This window comes from Varroa jacobsoni, unplaced genomic scaffold (genome assembly GCF_002532875.2).
Source record: "Varroa jacobsoni isolate VJ856 unplaced genomic scaffold, vjacob_1.0 scaffold_684, whole genome shotgun sequence".
Classification (NCBI taxonomy): domain Eukaryota; kingdom Metazoa; phylum Arthropoda; class Arachnida; order Mesostigmata; family Varroidae; genus Varroa; species Varroa jacobsoni.
Window position 1 is genome coordinate 43,333 of NW_019213586.1, and position 13,068 is coordinate 56,400.

The following is a 13,068-nucleotide window of genomic DNA, read 5'->3' on the forward strand; positions in this document are numbered from 1 at the left end:
TTTTAAGATATTGTACTAATTTCACTAAGAAATAAAAAAGACAAGACAGATAAAAAAATTCTTAGAACTTTATTAATTAATTTTACTAATTTATAAAGTTTTTGAAATAAAGAGGTACACTGTGAAAAGTAATTCAAATTTTACTCTCAGTTTTCCAAGTACTGCGTTGGTAGAGTCTACGTCAGCCTGCTTTTTTGATTCCAGCGACATGTCTGGACTTATCAAAAAAGTCAACTCAAGGACTCTAGTTTGTTCCAACGCTTGATTACATAGATAACTAGATGTAATTATATAAGAAATAATATTAAGGGTGAAGAACCAAGAGTTTTGCATCTAATTTGCTTGTGTTTTAATAAACTTACCTCCAGTATGGGCCGCATTAAAGGGCGAAGCCTTTTTTGCGAGCATGCGTACTATGCTTTCTCAATCGAAATGGAAAGCTTATATTTTCATGAGCTACGCACGCAGTGATAGCTTTTCAATTGCTACTTAATAAAATCTGGACATACTGTACTGCATAAGTGTTGAGGTTTAATGACAGAAAGATCGTCAGTTGCCTGTGCAACTTGCGATCTTTTCGGTGGTGTATTATTATTTCATTGGGCTCTGTCACTCCTTATATTTTTCTACAAATATTCAAGTATATAAGAGAACTCAAGACGTTTATCAAAAGAAGTTTGCAATTGAAGTAATAGCATCACTTCTAATTATTTTTAGTCGCGTAAATATACTAAACTTGACGTTATTATTTACACATTAATATTATTTATATTCATACATTAGAGCCGTTTTTTGTTAATACTGATCCCTTGATAGTTTTCTTGAATTTATAATTTTAGAGTGGAACCAGTGATGTGATGTGTCCTTCCTTAGATTCTTATTCTATACCGTCATAGATGCGGTGTATATTTCCACTGTGTTCGTTTGTACTTTAAAATGAATATCAGGATGTCGCGGTTACCTGTTTGAACCGGCAGGTGAGCGCACTCGCTTCCGTGAACAGATCCTTTCGGTGCCCCGCATGTCGTACTTCAACAGGAAAGTGAGAAGTGTTCTGGAGTTGTTAACTTTCAAAACGTAATAAATGGCCTTACGGACAAACTTAAAAGCCGAAGGGCAGCATGTGCTCTTAACTAAGGAATGGTTCGTCATTCGGATCTTATATAGAAGCAAAACACAAAGGCCGTTGCCTGTAAAATGATGTGGTGTTTTACTGCCATGAAATACAGGTATGTTTCTAAGTAGTAATTCACCGTGAGTATCAATACAATTTTCGCACGATTACGTAAACTTCAGGCAAGCTTAATTTTGTTAGGCAGGCCCCAAAATTACTCATCGGAGCACAAAAGGTCCGGCATGTGTAATGCTTCCTAGATGAGGTTAATGGTTTCAGTAGAGCCTTTGACTTACCGAAGTAAGATTTTACCAATTAAATCTACATTGTGTAAAAGACACCGGCATCTTTTGTTGATTCCATCTAAGAAACAGTCGTGAAGACATTAACTTTGTGCATTTTAATTACGCAGTATGATTAAAGACACCTGCAAGATATGCACCGTGCAATTCAGGCAAACAGGGGAATAAAGTCTTTACTCGACAGGCAATCTTGAAAAATTGCAAAATCCCTTTGTATTTAAAGGGTATGCCCAATAACCGGGGTTCGTCCATCACAAGACTCATTATTAGCTCGTGTTGCTCACTGTCTAAATTAGAAAGCGATACTGCTCATATATGAATATATATACAGGGTGCCGCGTTTAAATTGCCTCTAAAACCATGTCGAAACAGAAACAGATATTTCAACGAAATTTTTTTTTCTGTGTTAGAAATATCACTCCTGACAGTCATGTTTGTTCTATATAATCACCATTCACCGTGATAAAACCTTCAAATGGAAACCAAGATCGTTAACTAGTCACTTACAGTTCACCCTAATCCGCAAATAACTTTGTAACAAAAGTCGTGCGTCAAGCGATATTGATGATATGGTTTCTCTATAATTTCGATGAGCTTTTGAGCTTTTTAGATTAAACTCTACTGAGATCTTTTTGGTCTATTTCAAGTTGCTCCTCAGATTTTTCAGCGGCCGCATGAAAACTCAGGATAAAATCAACTGTCGATTTCGAGAAAAATGAACATTTTTAGTATTAGAGGGTAGTTCGCTCAGCGTAGAAATATTGTATGGTAGTTCATATTCGCTCAAATTTACTGCTTTGTTCTAGAGAGAAAAGGCCTTCATTAAGTACAAAGCAGAAAATTAACGCATGGCCGTAGTAACAAGCAACCCACTAAAGTTTTCCCCAGCTGTAATGTACCATCTTATATATATATGTATGTATATCAAAGTTTGATAGTCTATAATCATTCATCTCTTTTCTATTCTGAGTATCCACACGTAATATACAATATGTACAGGGTACTGTGTGTAAATGTATGCCAACGATTTGAAACTGAATAGGGTACTCGCAATGATTTTAATGGAGCACGATGTCTATAATCGCCAATTGATTCGTTTGATTTATTGATTGTTAGACTAGGCAGCAACATGTACAGATCATTTTTTACCCAAATTTATATTTTTTCTGTATTCTTAAGGGTGGCCCTATTATTCAAGATCAATCTATTGAGGATTAAGGTTCTTTTAAGTAAAATTAACTAAAATTATTAGCGCATTACTGAGGTTGTCGAGATGGCAAAATCGACACGAAATTCAGCATTATCCTTGTTCCATTAGTTGTTGAATGAATGAATGTTGAATTCTGGTTGAAGTTGATTCCTGGGTAATACTTTTTAAATTATTTGAGGTATCTCTAGTTCCAATTCCTTTTTCGATGCGCGTAGATGCGTTCAAATGAGCATTTCAAGGATTCTTATCTAATGGTCTTTCATCCGACTTAGCTATTTAACGTGTGGCGGGACTCTTATGGATTGTAGAATGAAAACATCATGGTTGTCATACCGAAGAGTAAAAAATGGCCGACGAAACCATTGACATGGAGATGACAGAAAGTGTTGATTGTAGAAGTTGCCTTCTGTTATATTTTAGTTGAACGATGAGTTGTTCCTTTTTTATAGAAATGTATAAAGTGCTATTGAATAAAAATTGACTTCAAGAGTAGAGACCCAAGATGACCGTCATCAAGCTGTTTGTGAAGAAGAACACCGAAAGCATTGACAAAATCTGCGTAATAATTTTAAAGCAGCGTTTGATTCTGGATTGAGGACATTAATTCTAAACAAGTTGGTTAAAACAGTGTTTCCAGGAAGATATCAGGATTGCTTAAAACCACTGCTATTAAAAAACTACCTTGTTTTCGTCGAGTATGATATCAGAAACTGGAAAAATTATTAAGCAAACTTTCTTCTATGCATACGTAAAACTGCTTTTCTCTGTTCTGATCGTTGATCTTTTTTGACCAGAATTAAGGGGTGGCATGCGTTTTTAAATGTAATTCGTTATGCAGATGAGCTCATGTTCTCCAGCAGGGCTTGGCTCCGTTTTTGGCATAGTCCACCCACTTGCCTTTCCAATGAACGCTTTCCGGTGCTGCTTAACGAATTCAAGCTATCTGGAGACACATTGCTAAAAGATAAGGTAAAACTTGCCTTATTGAATGGCGGGCCAAAGGTTTCAATGAACACATTGTAATAAACTAGCGTATCTCTTAATTAGCATACCAGTCCTTGTTATATTTGTCTGAGCTATTGTTGTAGATACTGCAGTCATTTAACACGTAAAAGGACTGAAATAGGAGTCGAGGTTTACCGACGATTGAAATTATATGGTTTTCTTACTGCTGATGTTACCGTTCTATATGACTGTATGTTTACATGTGTAAATAAGTGCATTCGAGTTACTATGTTAGAAAAATTGGGGCATGCAAAAAAGCTAGCAACACGGATTCTTTATAATAATATGATAAACCCTTCTGTATTGTGATATGGCTGTATATTTCACCTCAATAAGCGTTTCAGGCTCACGGCGTTATGTCGTGTAAATATTAAAACGGAATTTGATTTATGTTCATCAAAAACTTCTTTACTACAGTTACAATCACTCGTTTTTTTTGCTTGCGTTTTGTCATTTTGCTTGCTTCTATATTTCGTCCAAAACTGCAGATGCGAATGAAGTAGGATGGATTCCCGATATATTAATAGCAGAACGATTTAGCACAACCTGAGCAAACATATTTCGCAGCACTCTACTATCAAATGGTCCAAGCTATATCGGGCGTCGCTGTTTTTCCAGTGCCTGTCCACTAGAAAGTTAGGTTCAAAGTCAAAACTAACTAGCACAAATGCCTGACTATTTTGCTTTTAATTAAAAAAAATTAAGTCCCTAAAAATGGTTGCTATGCACAGCCATTATACCATTACTACGTCTTTCTAATTGAAAATACTCGTCAAAACAATCTAATTAGAGATATATGTCGCAGGCGCATTGGGCGTGGCTTGCAAACTCGAAACTTCGTAAGCTGTGCATGAATACAAGCAAATTGAACATGCCAATAGTACAGACAGGTTCGTAAACAATGACGACATTTTTCCATTGATCAGGTTTAATCAGGTCGTCGTAGGCTTTTGTCTAACAGAACACCTATGCAATTATCCGTTACTCACAATTACAATCTGTATTTGCTGATTTTAGTAATCACTACGTATACACCAAATGTTTACTTAAAAATCTACATCAGTTTGAGTTAGACCTAAGCTGCAAAATGTCTACTAAGATCGATACAGAGTAGTAGACAAATTACTGGTGTAGTTGGATGAACTCAGCGTTTATGAAGAGATTAGTTGTCTAAATGAAAACACTGATTCACTGAATGCATTATAGACGCAATTTTTTTTTTATGAAAACTGATATTTTTATAGGAGCTAACTTAACGCGTACCATGTTTGCTGGCGATCGTAATTTCCACCGTGTAAAAGCCGACTTTTTTAACGTTCCGTCGTTCATCTTGTAGACTGGCTGTGTATGCTGCTGTATTTTCTATCATCACCAAAAATCTCAGCTGAAATTGCCATATATAAAGTATTATCTACAAGCATGTTTAGCGAAGTGAACTCTATTATAACATGAATTATAATGACTTATAATAAAACCAACTGCAGATCATTTATCACTATTTATTTTTTGTATATTAATAACTGCAAGTCTACTTTTTCCCTCATTTTATTTTCTTCCAACTATACACGCATGCACACATCACTTAATAGATTACACGTCTCACATATATAATTTCTATGATATTTATTATCTCTATCTATATTATAGTTGTGTCATGATATGCAACATTTTTCGAATATATAATAATATTCCCGATTGAGGCTCCCTTGGCTACAAATCGCGAGTATTGATATTTGTCGCAACATTTGATTATATACGTATAATTGAAAACTTACACCTCTTTATTTACCCCTTTGGAAGCTGAATTACATGACAAGCATTTGCTGATATTAAATGGGTGGTAGTTTGATTTTAAGCAGATTGCCGTAGAGTTGTAACGGTCCGGTTATCACCCAGCCCGCAAGTACTAGAGCTGAATCAAAAGTGGGTCTTCCAAATCAAAAAAGCTGAGTCAAAAAAAAATTTAGTTAAAAATGCAAGGTGTCACTTATGTTGTATTATTTTATTATAATTTATATTTAACTGTGATATTTGTATAAGAATATTCAAGAAATCCTATCAAAAGTATATTGTACTAATACTAATATAACTATTTTTGGTTTACAGAGCAGAACCAAAAATATATCTTCTTAAAATTAAGGCGGTTCGGAAAAAATACATTATGTGTTACTGTGGTGCCCAGGCTACCTCTACAAACTATAAGGTCCGACCACGTCACGAACTATTTGACTTGATATTGAAGTAATTTGAAATCCTGCTTGGTTTCCTGTTCAAAGGGGTTCAGTACCGAAAAGCCATTGAAGTTGGGCTTGTAGGCATAGAAAGATCTGGGAAGGAAAAAATGGGGCTGGGGAAGTACCCAGTGCGAAAGGAAAAGTGCCGATCTCCGATAATCAGACAGTACGAACATGAATGATAAAAAACAAATGCGTGACATTCCGGACATGATTCGGAAGGTAATGAGGTATTATACTCAGATACATTTAATGCAGTTAGAGCATAAAAGCGAGTAATGTGCGGTCTATAGGTGACATGAGATTGCGTCACCCATAGACTGCACGTCAAGTTTATGTTACAGGAGCAAACACAAAGTACTAACACAAATATTCAAAATAAAGACCAAAAAGTCTATCTATACTTGGCACAACGAAGTGTATGTTTGAATTTGGGTAATGAAGAGTGAATAGGTACTCTTTATCTATTAATTTATATAAGGACACCGTGTCATGGTTATAGCGGAGGCAGTAGTTAGACATGTATATCCTAAATCGGCTTTGCATCGAATTTGCCATCTACATGAACTATTTTTAAGGAGGTCTTTCTCATAAGAGAAGTATCTCTTTAGTAAAAAGAGAGTAAGTTAAAGGCCGGAGAGACACGTATGAAGGCTGCGTGGTCACGACGTAGAAGCCTCACTGACGCTGAGGCTTCTGCAATTGTAATAAGCTCACACAGAAACCGAAAATTGTGAGACAGTTCAGTGAAAAAAAAGATAGTTAAAATTATAAGTATAGATAGGGACGCTGCAACAAGGCTAGGCATCGGCGAAAATTGCTTATGTTAAACATGTACGATTTGAAACAAAAGTCGCCACGAGTACGGCTAAAATAGAAACAAGTGTAAGAAAGCTTATGTATATATAGATAGCTTAAGCGTCGCGGATTGCTTAAATAACCCGCCATATAACGCGGGAAAAAGGCGTTTTTAAGGGTTAGCGCTAGCGTTTGCTGACCAGAATAAGAGTTCTTCGAATAAACGAGCGGGGTAACTAACAGCTCAACTTAGCTCGATAATAAAGTATTGCCAATATCCGAATTGTAGCTGTCCAAATGGATTTTTCTCTTTTATAGCTAGTTTTGTGCCATTCCTGCGATCTGATCTGAGTGAGCCTAATATAAGATATAAACACATCGCGCAGGTAAAGGAAGCAAAGACTTTAGTTTGACAGAAAGTTAAGTCTAAAGGGTCACATTATCACCCAGGAGATAGTAAAACAAAAATTGGTCAAAAAGATGCACGAGGGATTACTGAGTAATAGATCTATTAGGGTGAGCGTCAGTCATAGTAGTCTCATGCAAAGACAGTAACCTGCCTTGGCTTAAAGCAGGTGAATAAAGCTATTATACTGGGTACACTTGCATTAACCTATCTAGATCTGCTCGTTGAGGATTTGGATGTTTCTTGAAGTTGGACAGATTCTCAGCATATTATCAAGTCTAATTAACGAAGAATTCTTGAATTGTTGTAGCGTTTATTTAACCGTAGGATCTTATTCGCCACAAACATATACGTTCATGCCAGAATCGCTTCCCTGCTTTGCGCCATTTCGGTTCATCTTTTTCCAATAGCTGGTAGAAAGTAAACAGACTCTTCCTAAAAAATTATATGCCGAAGGCTACGCGTCTGTGAAACTAATCTTGCAACCTTGGTATTATTGAGATCGTCATCTGGCCATAGAAATTGTCAGTTAAATTGGTGTGTTCGGGTTGGGAGTGAGCCTTCTATAGAACCTATATAAACGATATTGAAAATTAGTGGTTGATAAGTACGTAAAACCGAACAGCACTAAGCTGATTAAAATAGAAATTTATTATAGAGGCCGAATGATTTACGTATTATCGCCCTACGATGGTAACGACAGAACGCTCAGAAGCTTTGAGCTAAGTAGTATACATTTAAAATATCTATAAAGTACTACATAAAACCGCATAGGATACATTGATATATATTACATACATTTATACTGCATACATTTATAGCGATAGCTTTAAATAAATGAAATAAAGTCTGAAATAGGAACAGAGTTGCAAGAAGTTTTAGGTCTGGTGTCAAGTAGATCGATGTGATGAGCACAGCCCTGAGTAGTGTGTGCGCCGTGATAAAAGGTAGCTAAAGTAGTTTTTTCAGTTATCATAGAGCGACAGCTCTAAGTGGTAAAACTTGAAATAGTTAGTTTTATTGCCATTTCCGCCATTACTTTTGCTTGCGATCTTCTTCCACAAAAAGTTTTTACTACTACTTATTTTATTATTTTACTTTTTTTTATTTACTACGAGTTTAACCAATCTTCGCCTCTCTTTATATACGTACTTAATGTAACCTCGCCAGCTGCAACCCGTCGACATCGTTTACTTCCTTGCAGCAACCTCCTTGCAAGTTAGTAATTGTTCATCTGAAGCCTTTATTATATGCAACCTACTCCAATACGTTTGAAACTTTATATAGGCTCGTTGCAATCGATTGTGTATTTTACTCACTATTCCCTAGCGAAGATGCAGTACTTCCAACATGAGTGACACACAGGTCAACGCCTGCAAAGAGAGCTACAATAAAAGTAGGTCTATATTAGTATACTGCCCTTATGATTTTTATAACACTTTGTTTATTAACACCTATTTATTTTGGGTGTGTATGCATGTTGCTGTAATTCATAAAAGATTCCATTATTATATATAAGCCACTCCCTTTAATTGTGCCCTAGTTGTCACATGGCTAGAGTGTGCCCGAGCAACCCTCCGTGTATTGACATCCGTGTACCACCTCTTCTAGTAGTCCATGATCCTTTCCCATTTGAATAGAGACCGTTCAGGCTCACTTTTTTACTATTGTGACCTTCGTACGATTGGAATTAATAAAACATTTAATTTGTCTTATAATAATGAAGTATACCAATAGAACAGCTGAGCGTTTCGCTTTTTACATACAATTGCAAAAAACCTATTTATTGTATTTCGTAAATATATTCTCACTTACACGACTATGTAGATGAATATCGACAACATGAAATAATTACGTTGTGGCTTATATGTCTAACATGTCTAGGATAATCGGAAAATAATATAGGAGCAAGGCATTATTTATGAAAGAACGCAGGAGAAATATGCGGCTACAGAGCTGCTAAAAACAGTATTGATCTTTGCATGAAATGTCCTGTTTATTAAATATAGTATCATTTTATACATTAATATTTAAGATAGAGTTTAAAAGGTGAAGTTTAATAAGGAGCAAGTTGTAATTAATACTTTAGGCTTTGGTAAAGTCTAGGTGCACTTAGTTGTCATTAGTTTGTAATCCTATGTTGAATCACAGAAACTACTTCGATGGTGATTGTTCTCCCTTTGACGAAAGCACGCTGATTCCAATCTATAAGCGGGTTAATAGTGGGAGAGCGTGAAATAGATAAGAATTAATGCTTAAAAGATAAGACGTGACATAGATCCCCGCGCAACGGATATCAATTTCATTTTAGTTATAACCTTTAGAAAAGGGTGATTTCTATCAGGGAAAGGAATCAGATAAGTGACCGGTAATACAGTGAACGTTTTAGAAGATAAAAATAATGCTTTGCAGGAGAAGTCGCTTAATTCTTACAAGGGCATAGGCGAGATACAGGTTTGGGTTGTAATATATTTTATTTATAGCATATTTATTTACAGATCGTTTATGTAAATATATAAATAAAACTGAGCAAAAATAGGTGTATTTTTTTATTTACACTTGTTAAGATTACTTTTAAAGCCTATAATATAGCAAACTAATTCACTAATATGATTTAGCTGTATTGCTCGAAACCATATCTATATCATCGGTTCTACGATGCCTATAAACTATGTGGTTCATGGTATTCATATGTCTCGCGAGGCAAAGGATGAAGTCCGTAAACTATAGACCTCCGTCACTTATTTCCGCCATTATTATTTGCCACTATTATTTCCGGTAGTGTGTTTCCAAGCATCATCAGCCATTGCTAGCGATGTCATGAACAAAGGGTCTACTTCCGTTGTTTTAGCTGGCATCCATCGATGAACGCTTTCGCGCAGGTATAACATTTCTTAAATATCTTCAAGCAATAATGAGCTACCGGTTAAGAAATACACTAGGCGGTTTTGGACTAAAGTTGAAAACCAAGTTCAATTTTAGGAACGCGAGTTTAACCCTATCTGTTATCGCTACATCGCGGATGCTTGGATTCTCTTAGATGACTTCGATGCCAAGTGGCACTGGGTGTGATCTTCGAATTAAGCATCTTGGGCGCAATATCCACCAATACCTTTTGAGGATTTCCGATAGCGACTTCTGACTTTTTCCCCGATATGTGCTGTGAAAGACCTTCTAAACGTTCTTAAGGGTAAGCCAAGATCCGTGAAGAAACCGACCACTTCCAGGTTCTAATAATGTAGTATGAATAAAATCAGCGCCTTTTTTTAATGAGTATGTTACAAAAGCAAGCCTATTTCCCCTGGGCTGAGCGTAGAGCTCAACCCCAATGGTTGAACTTGTTTCCACCGAGAATACTATCTTCCTATTTTCAATTTCTTTTTTGTATTTTACTTCAAATTAGCTTGGATCTACTCTTAGTAGTATTAGTGGCTGACAGGTGGGAGTGGCACGTGTCACCTTGGAACACCCTGGCTGGGTTTAGGTGGAGGGACCTAAACAGATGAACTTGATCCGTGGTGGGGTTCCTCTGCCCGTCTCTTCACTGAACCCGACCTCTCAGGATCACTTTTAGCCATAAGGAGTCTCGTTAGCCTTTCTTTCCACAGTCTTTCTTTCTCTAACAGGATTAACTCTGCTACTCTTTTCCTTGGCTGCAATTTCCTTTGCAGCTGTATATGTAACTTACGAAACTTCCCATACTCTTTTCAAGTACCCTTTTTGCTCTTTCGTTGGCGTAGGAACTGATCTGTTGGAAGGCTGAGCACTCAGTCTGTGTGTGCAGAGCGTTATCTTCCGCCCATATATACATATATATTTAAGGAAGCCTCTCTTATCCAATATGGAAAGCACTGAAAGGCTCAGTGTCTCGTGATGTACTGCGTGGGGTAAATTATAGCTTCTTTTCGCAGTTTTTTTTAACCACCCCTCAGTGTCAGAGACAATAGACCTGATCGTTGTTTTGCATGCGGAATTGCTCCTGTGTGGTCTTCTGTTGGATTGTCCTATAAAGGTTACCTTTATCCCACGATATACATTTTGGTAGAACCAATGTTACCTGAGTGATAACAATTCGGCAAACTTGTCAAAAAAAAGAATTTAATCCAGATGGCACCCAAATGAGATAATTGCTTCTGGTATTAACATAAATAGCTTTGCTTTTCTTTTCCGTGGTCCGTAAGTATTCTGCACGATTCGTATTGCATCTGCGGCAACTTTTGTTGCTTTGGCTGACTTAGGTATTTCGTGTTTCGCATGTCCTGCTCAGTATAAATACTTTAGTATCTAGAATGTTTAACAAATTTTATGTGTTCTTTTAACACGGTCATATTTGTCTGGACGTTTTTTTTCCGAGTATTTAGAATCAAGGTTAAGCCCGCGATCGCTCATAAAGTCTTCTGTTTCTGTCAATGCTTGATTTGCCTTTTTTCGCAGCTCGTCCTGTCTTTATGCGCACATGATAACCGTAAAATATTCAGCGTAAGTTATCAAATTAACTTCAAAAAGCAGGTTTTTTGAGCGAAGCACTACGTCGTAGAAGATATTTCATGGTAAGGAATCCAAATATCGATCTTTTGGGAAGTAGATGCCACGACTGTTAATTGTCCTGTTTTCAAGATCACTCGATACTAGCTAAGCTAAATATGTTGAATGAATCCTGTTGTCTATTCGACGCTGATGTACTTCGCTTTCATTAACATTAATTCTCATCTACGCATATATTAAATTATAATCAATATAATTGTCCGTATTATTGGAGACCTGTATAAAGAAAGAAACAAGTCATGAAAAGCATTCCTTTCTAGTGAGTCAGACCGAATTAGAAAATTGGTAGCTTTTAATGGTACAATTGATTCCTCATCTTAAGCTTCTTGCTTTACACATTCAAGGGCAAGCTACGACTTTTCGGTGGATCTGTCATATTTCAGTATAGCCCCATGGGCTTGGTGTTTTTCGATGAACTCCTATGACTTGTATTGGATTCTTTTTAGACGCAAATCCAGTAAACAATTATTATAAATAAATGCACATATAATTTAAATCTACGCAATTTTTCAAAGAAGTTTTTATGTGATTCTTGGATACTACTAGCCGTCATATTATCCTAATCTACTAACCGAAAGTTTAATCTGGCTTGTCCAAATGTTTTATACTGTAATACTGTTATAATCTAATTATATAAAGGAAGCATATTTGCTTAAATAATTGTCGGCATGTTACAGTAAATTAAAATATTAATTAATCTAGAAATGTCATAAAGATAGCAAACGCGCCTGACTTTTGCTAGTTCTGTTTTTTTTACCTACCGTAATATGGTAGTACAGCTGATCTTGATTTCTGAGCTGTGCTGACTACTAATCATGACGAAGAGCGTATGTGTTGTTGTAGTGATTGCTATTTTTCCGTCCATAGCTACGGTTGTTTTTCCTGATGACGATGATAATGTTATGCCTCGATATATCCGAGCATCACGTTAAATTTCTTCTGCTTCTCATTATAATGAACCACGAGATCAAACGAAGTTTTTAAGGTTATATGTTCGACAAAGCTCTCGACGCAGCGTAGAGAGAAGGGTAAATGTTATACTTTCTATTTTAGATCTGGTAACTGTTTTTTTTATCAGATCTTTAAGGCGCTCGGAAATAGAGAGAAAACCGTGCATCTCGAACGTTTGTGTTAATCCAAGTACATGCCTTTGGAGTTGACGAATGCTCCGGTGGATTCAATGTATAATTAACCACATAATTGGGTACTGCTATAACAACTAGAAACATTTAGTGAATGTAACAACGCGTCACTAATAGAACTAATAGATAAATTCCATCTACCTCCAACTACCGAATTCTAAGAGTGGGTGCTTTCCAATAATCTTACAAACGGCCGAGTCATTGTAGGAAGGCAACGGTTTGGCAAGCTTCTATGTGCGCTGGAAAATAGGTCGCGTGTAAGAGTCTGATCGTGATCAAGTCAGATCTGGTAACCTAATTACGATGAAAACA

General features: G+C 36.4%; 1 protein-coding gene across 2 annotated transcripts in view; it reads right to left on the minus strand.

The window, feature by feature from the left end:
* Nucleotides 1–4,452: 4,452 nt before the first annotated feature.
* Nucleotides 4,453–13,068, minus strand: part of LOC111262625 (uncharacterized) — a 34,358-nt gene continuing 25,742 nt past the window's right edge. For both annotated transcript variants that reach the window (XR_002681742.2, XM_086969235.1), the window contains exons 4-5: nt 8,389–8,454; nt 4,453–5,015 (exon numbers count right to left, since the gene is read on the minus strand). Coding sequence is in view for 1 of the 2 variants with exons in the window: in XM_086969235.1 (XP_086825361.1) it covers nt 8,436–8,454 (19 nt within the window). In the remaining variant the exon portion in view is untranslated. The remainder of the gene's footprint in view (nt 5,016–8,388; nt 8,455–13,068) is intronic.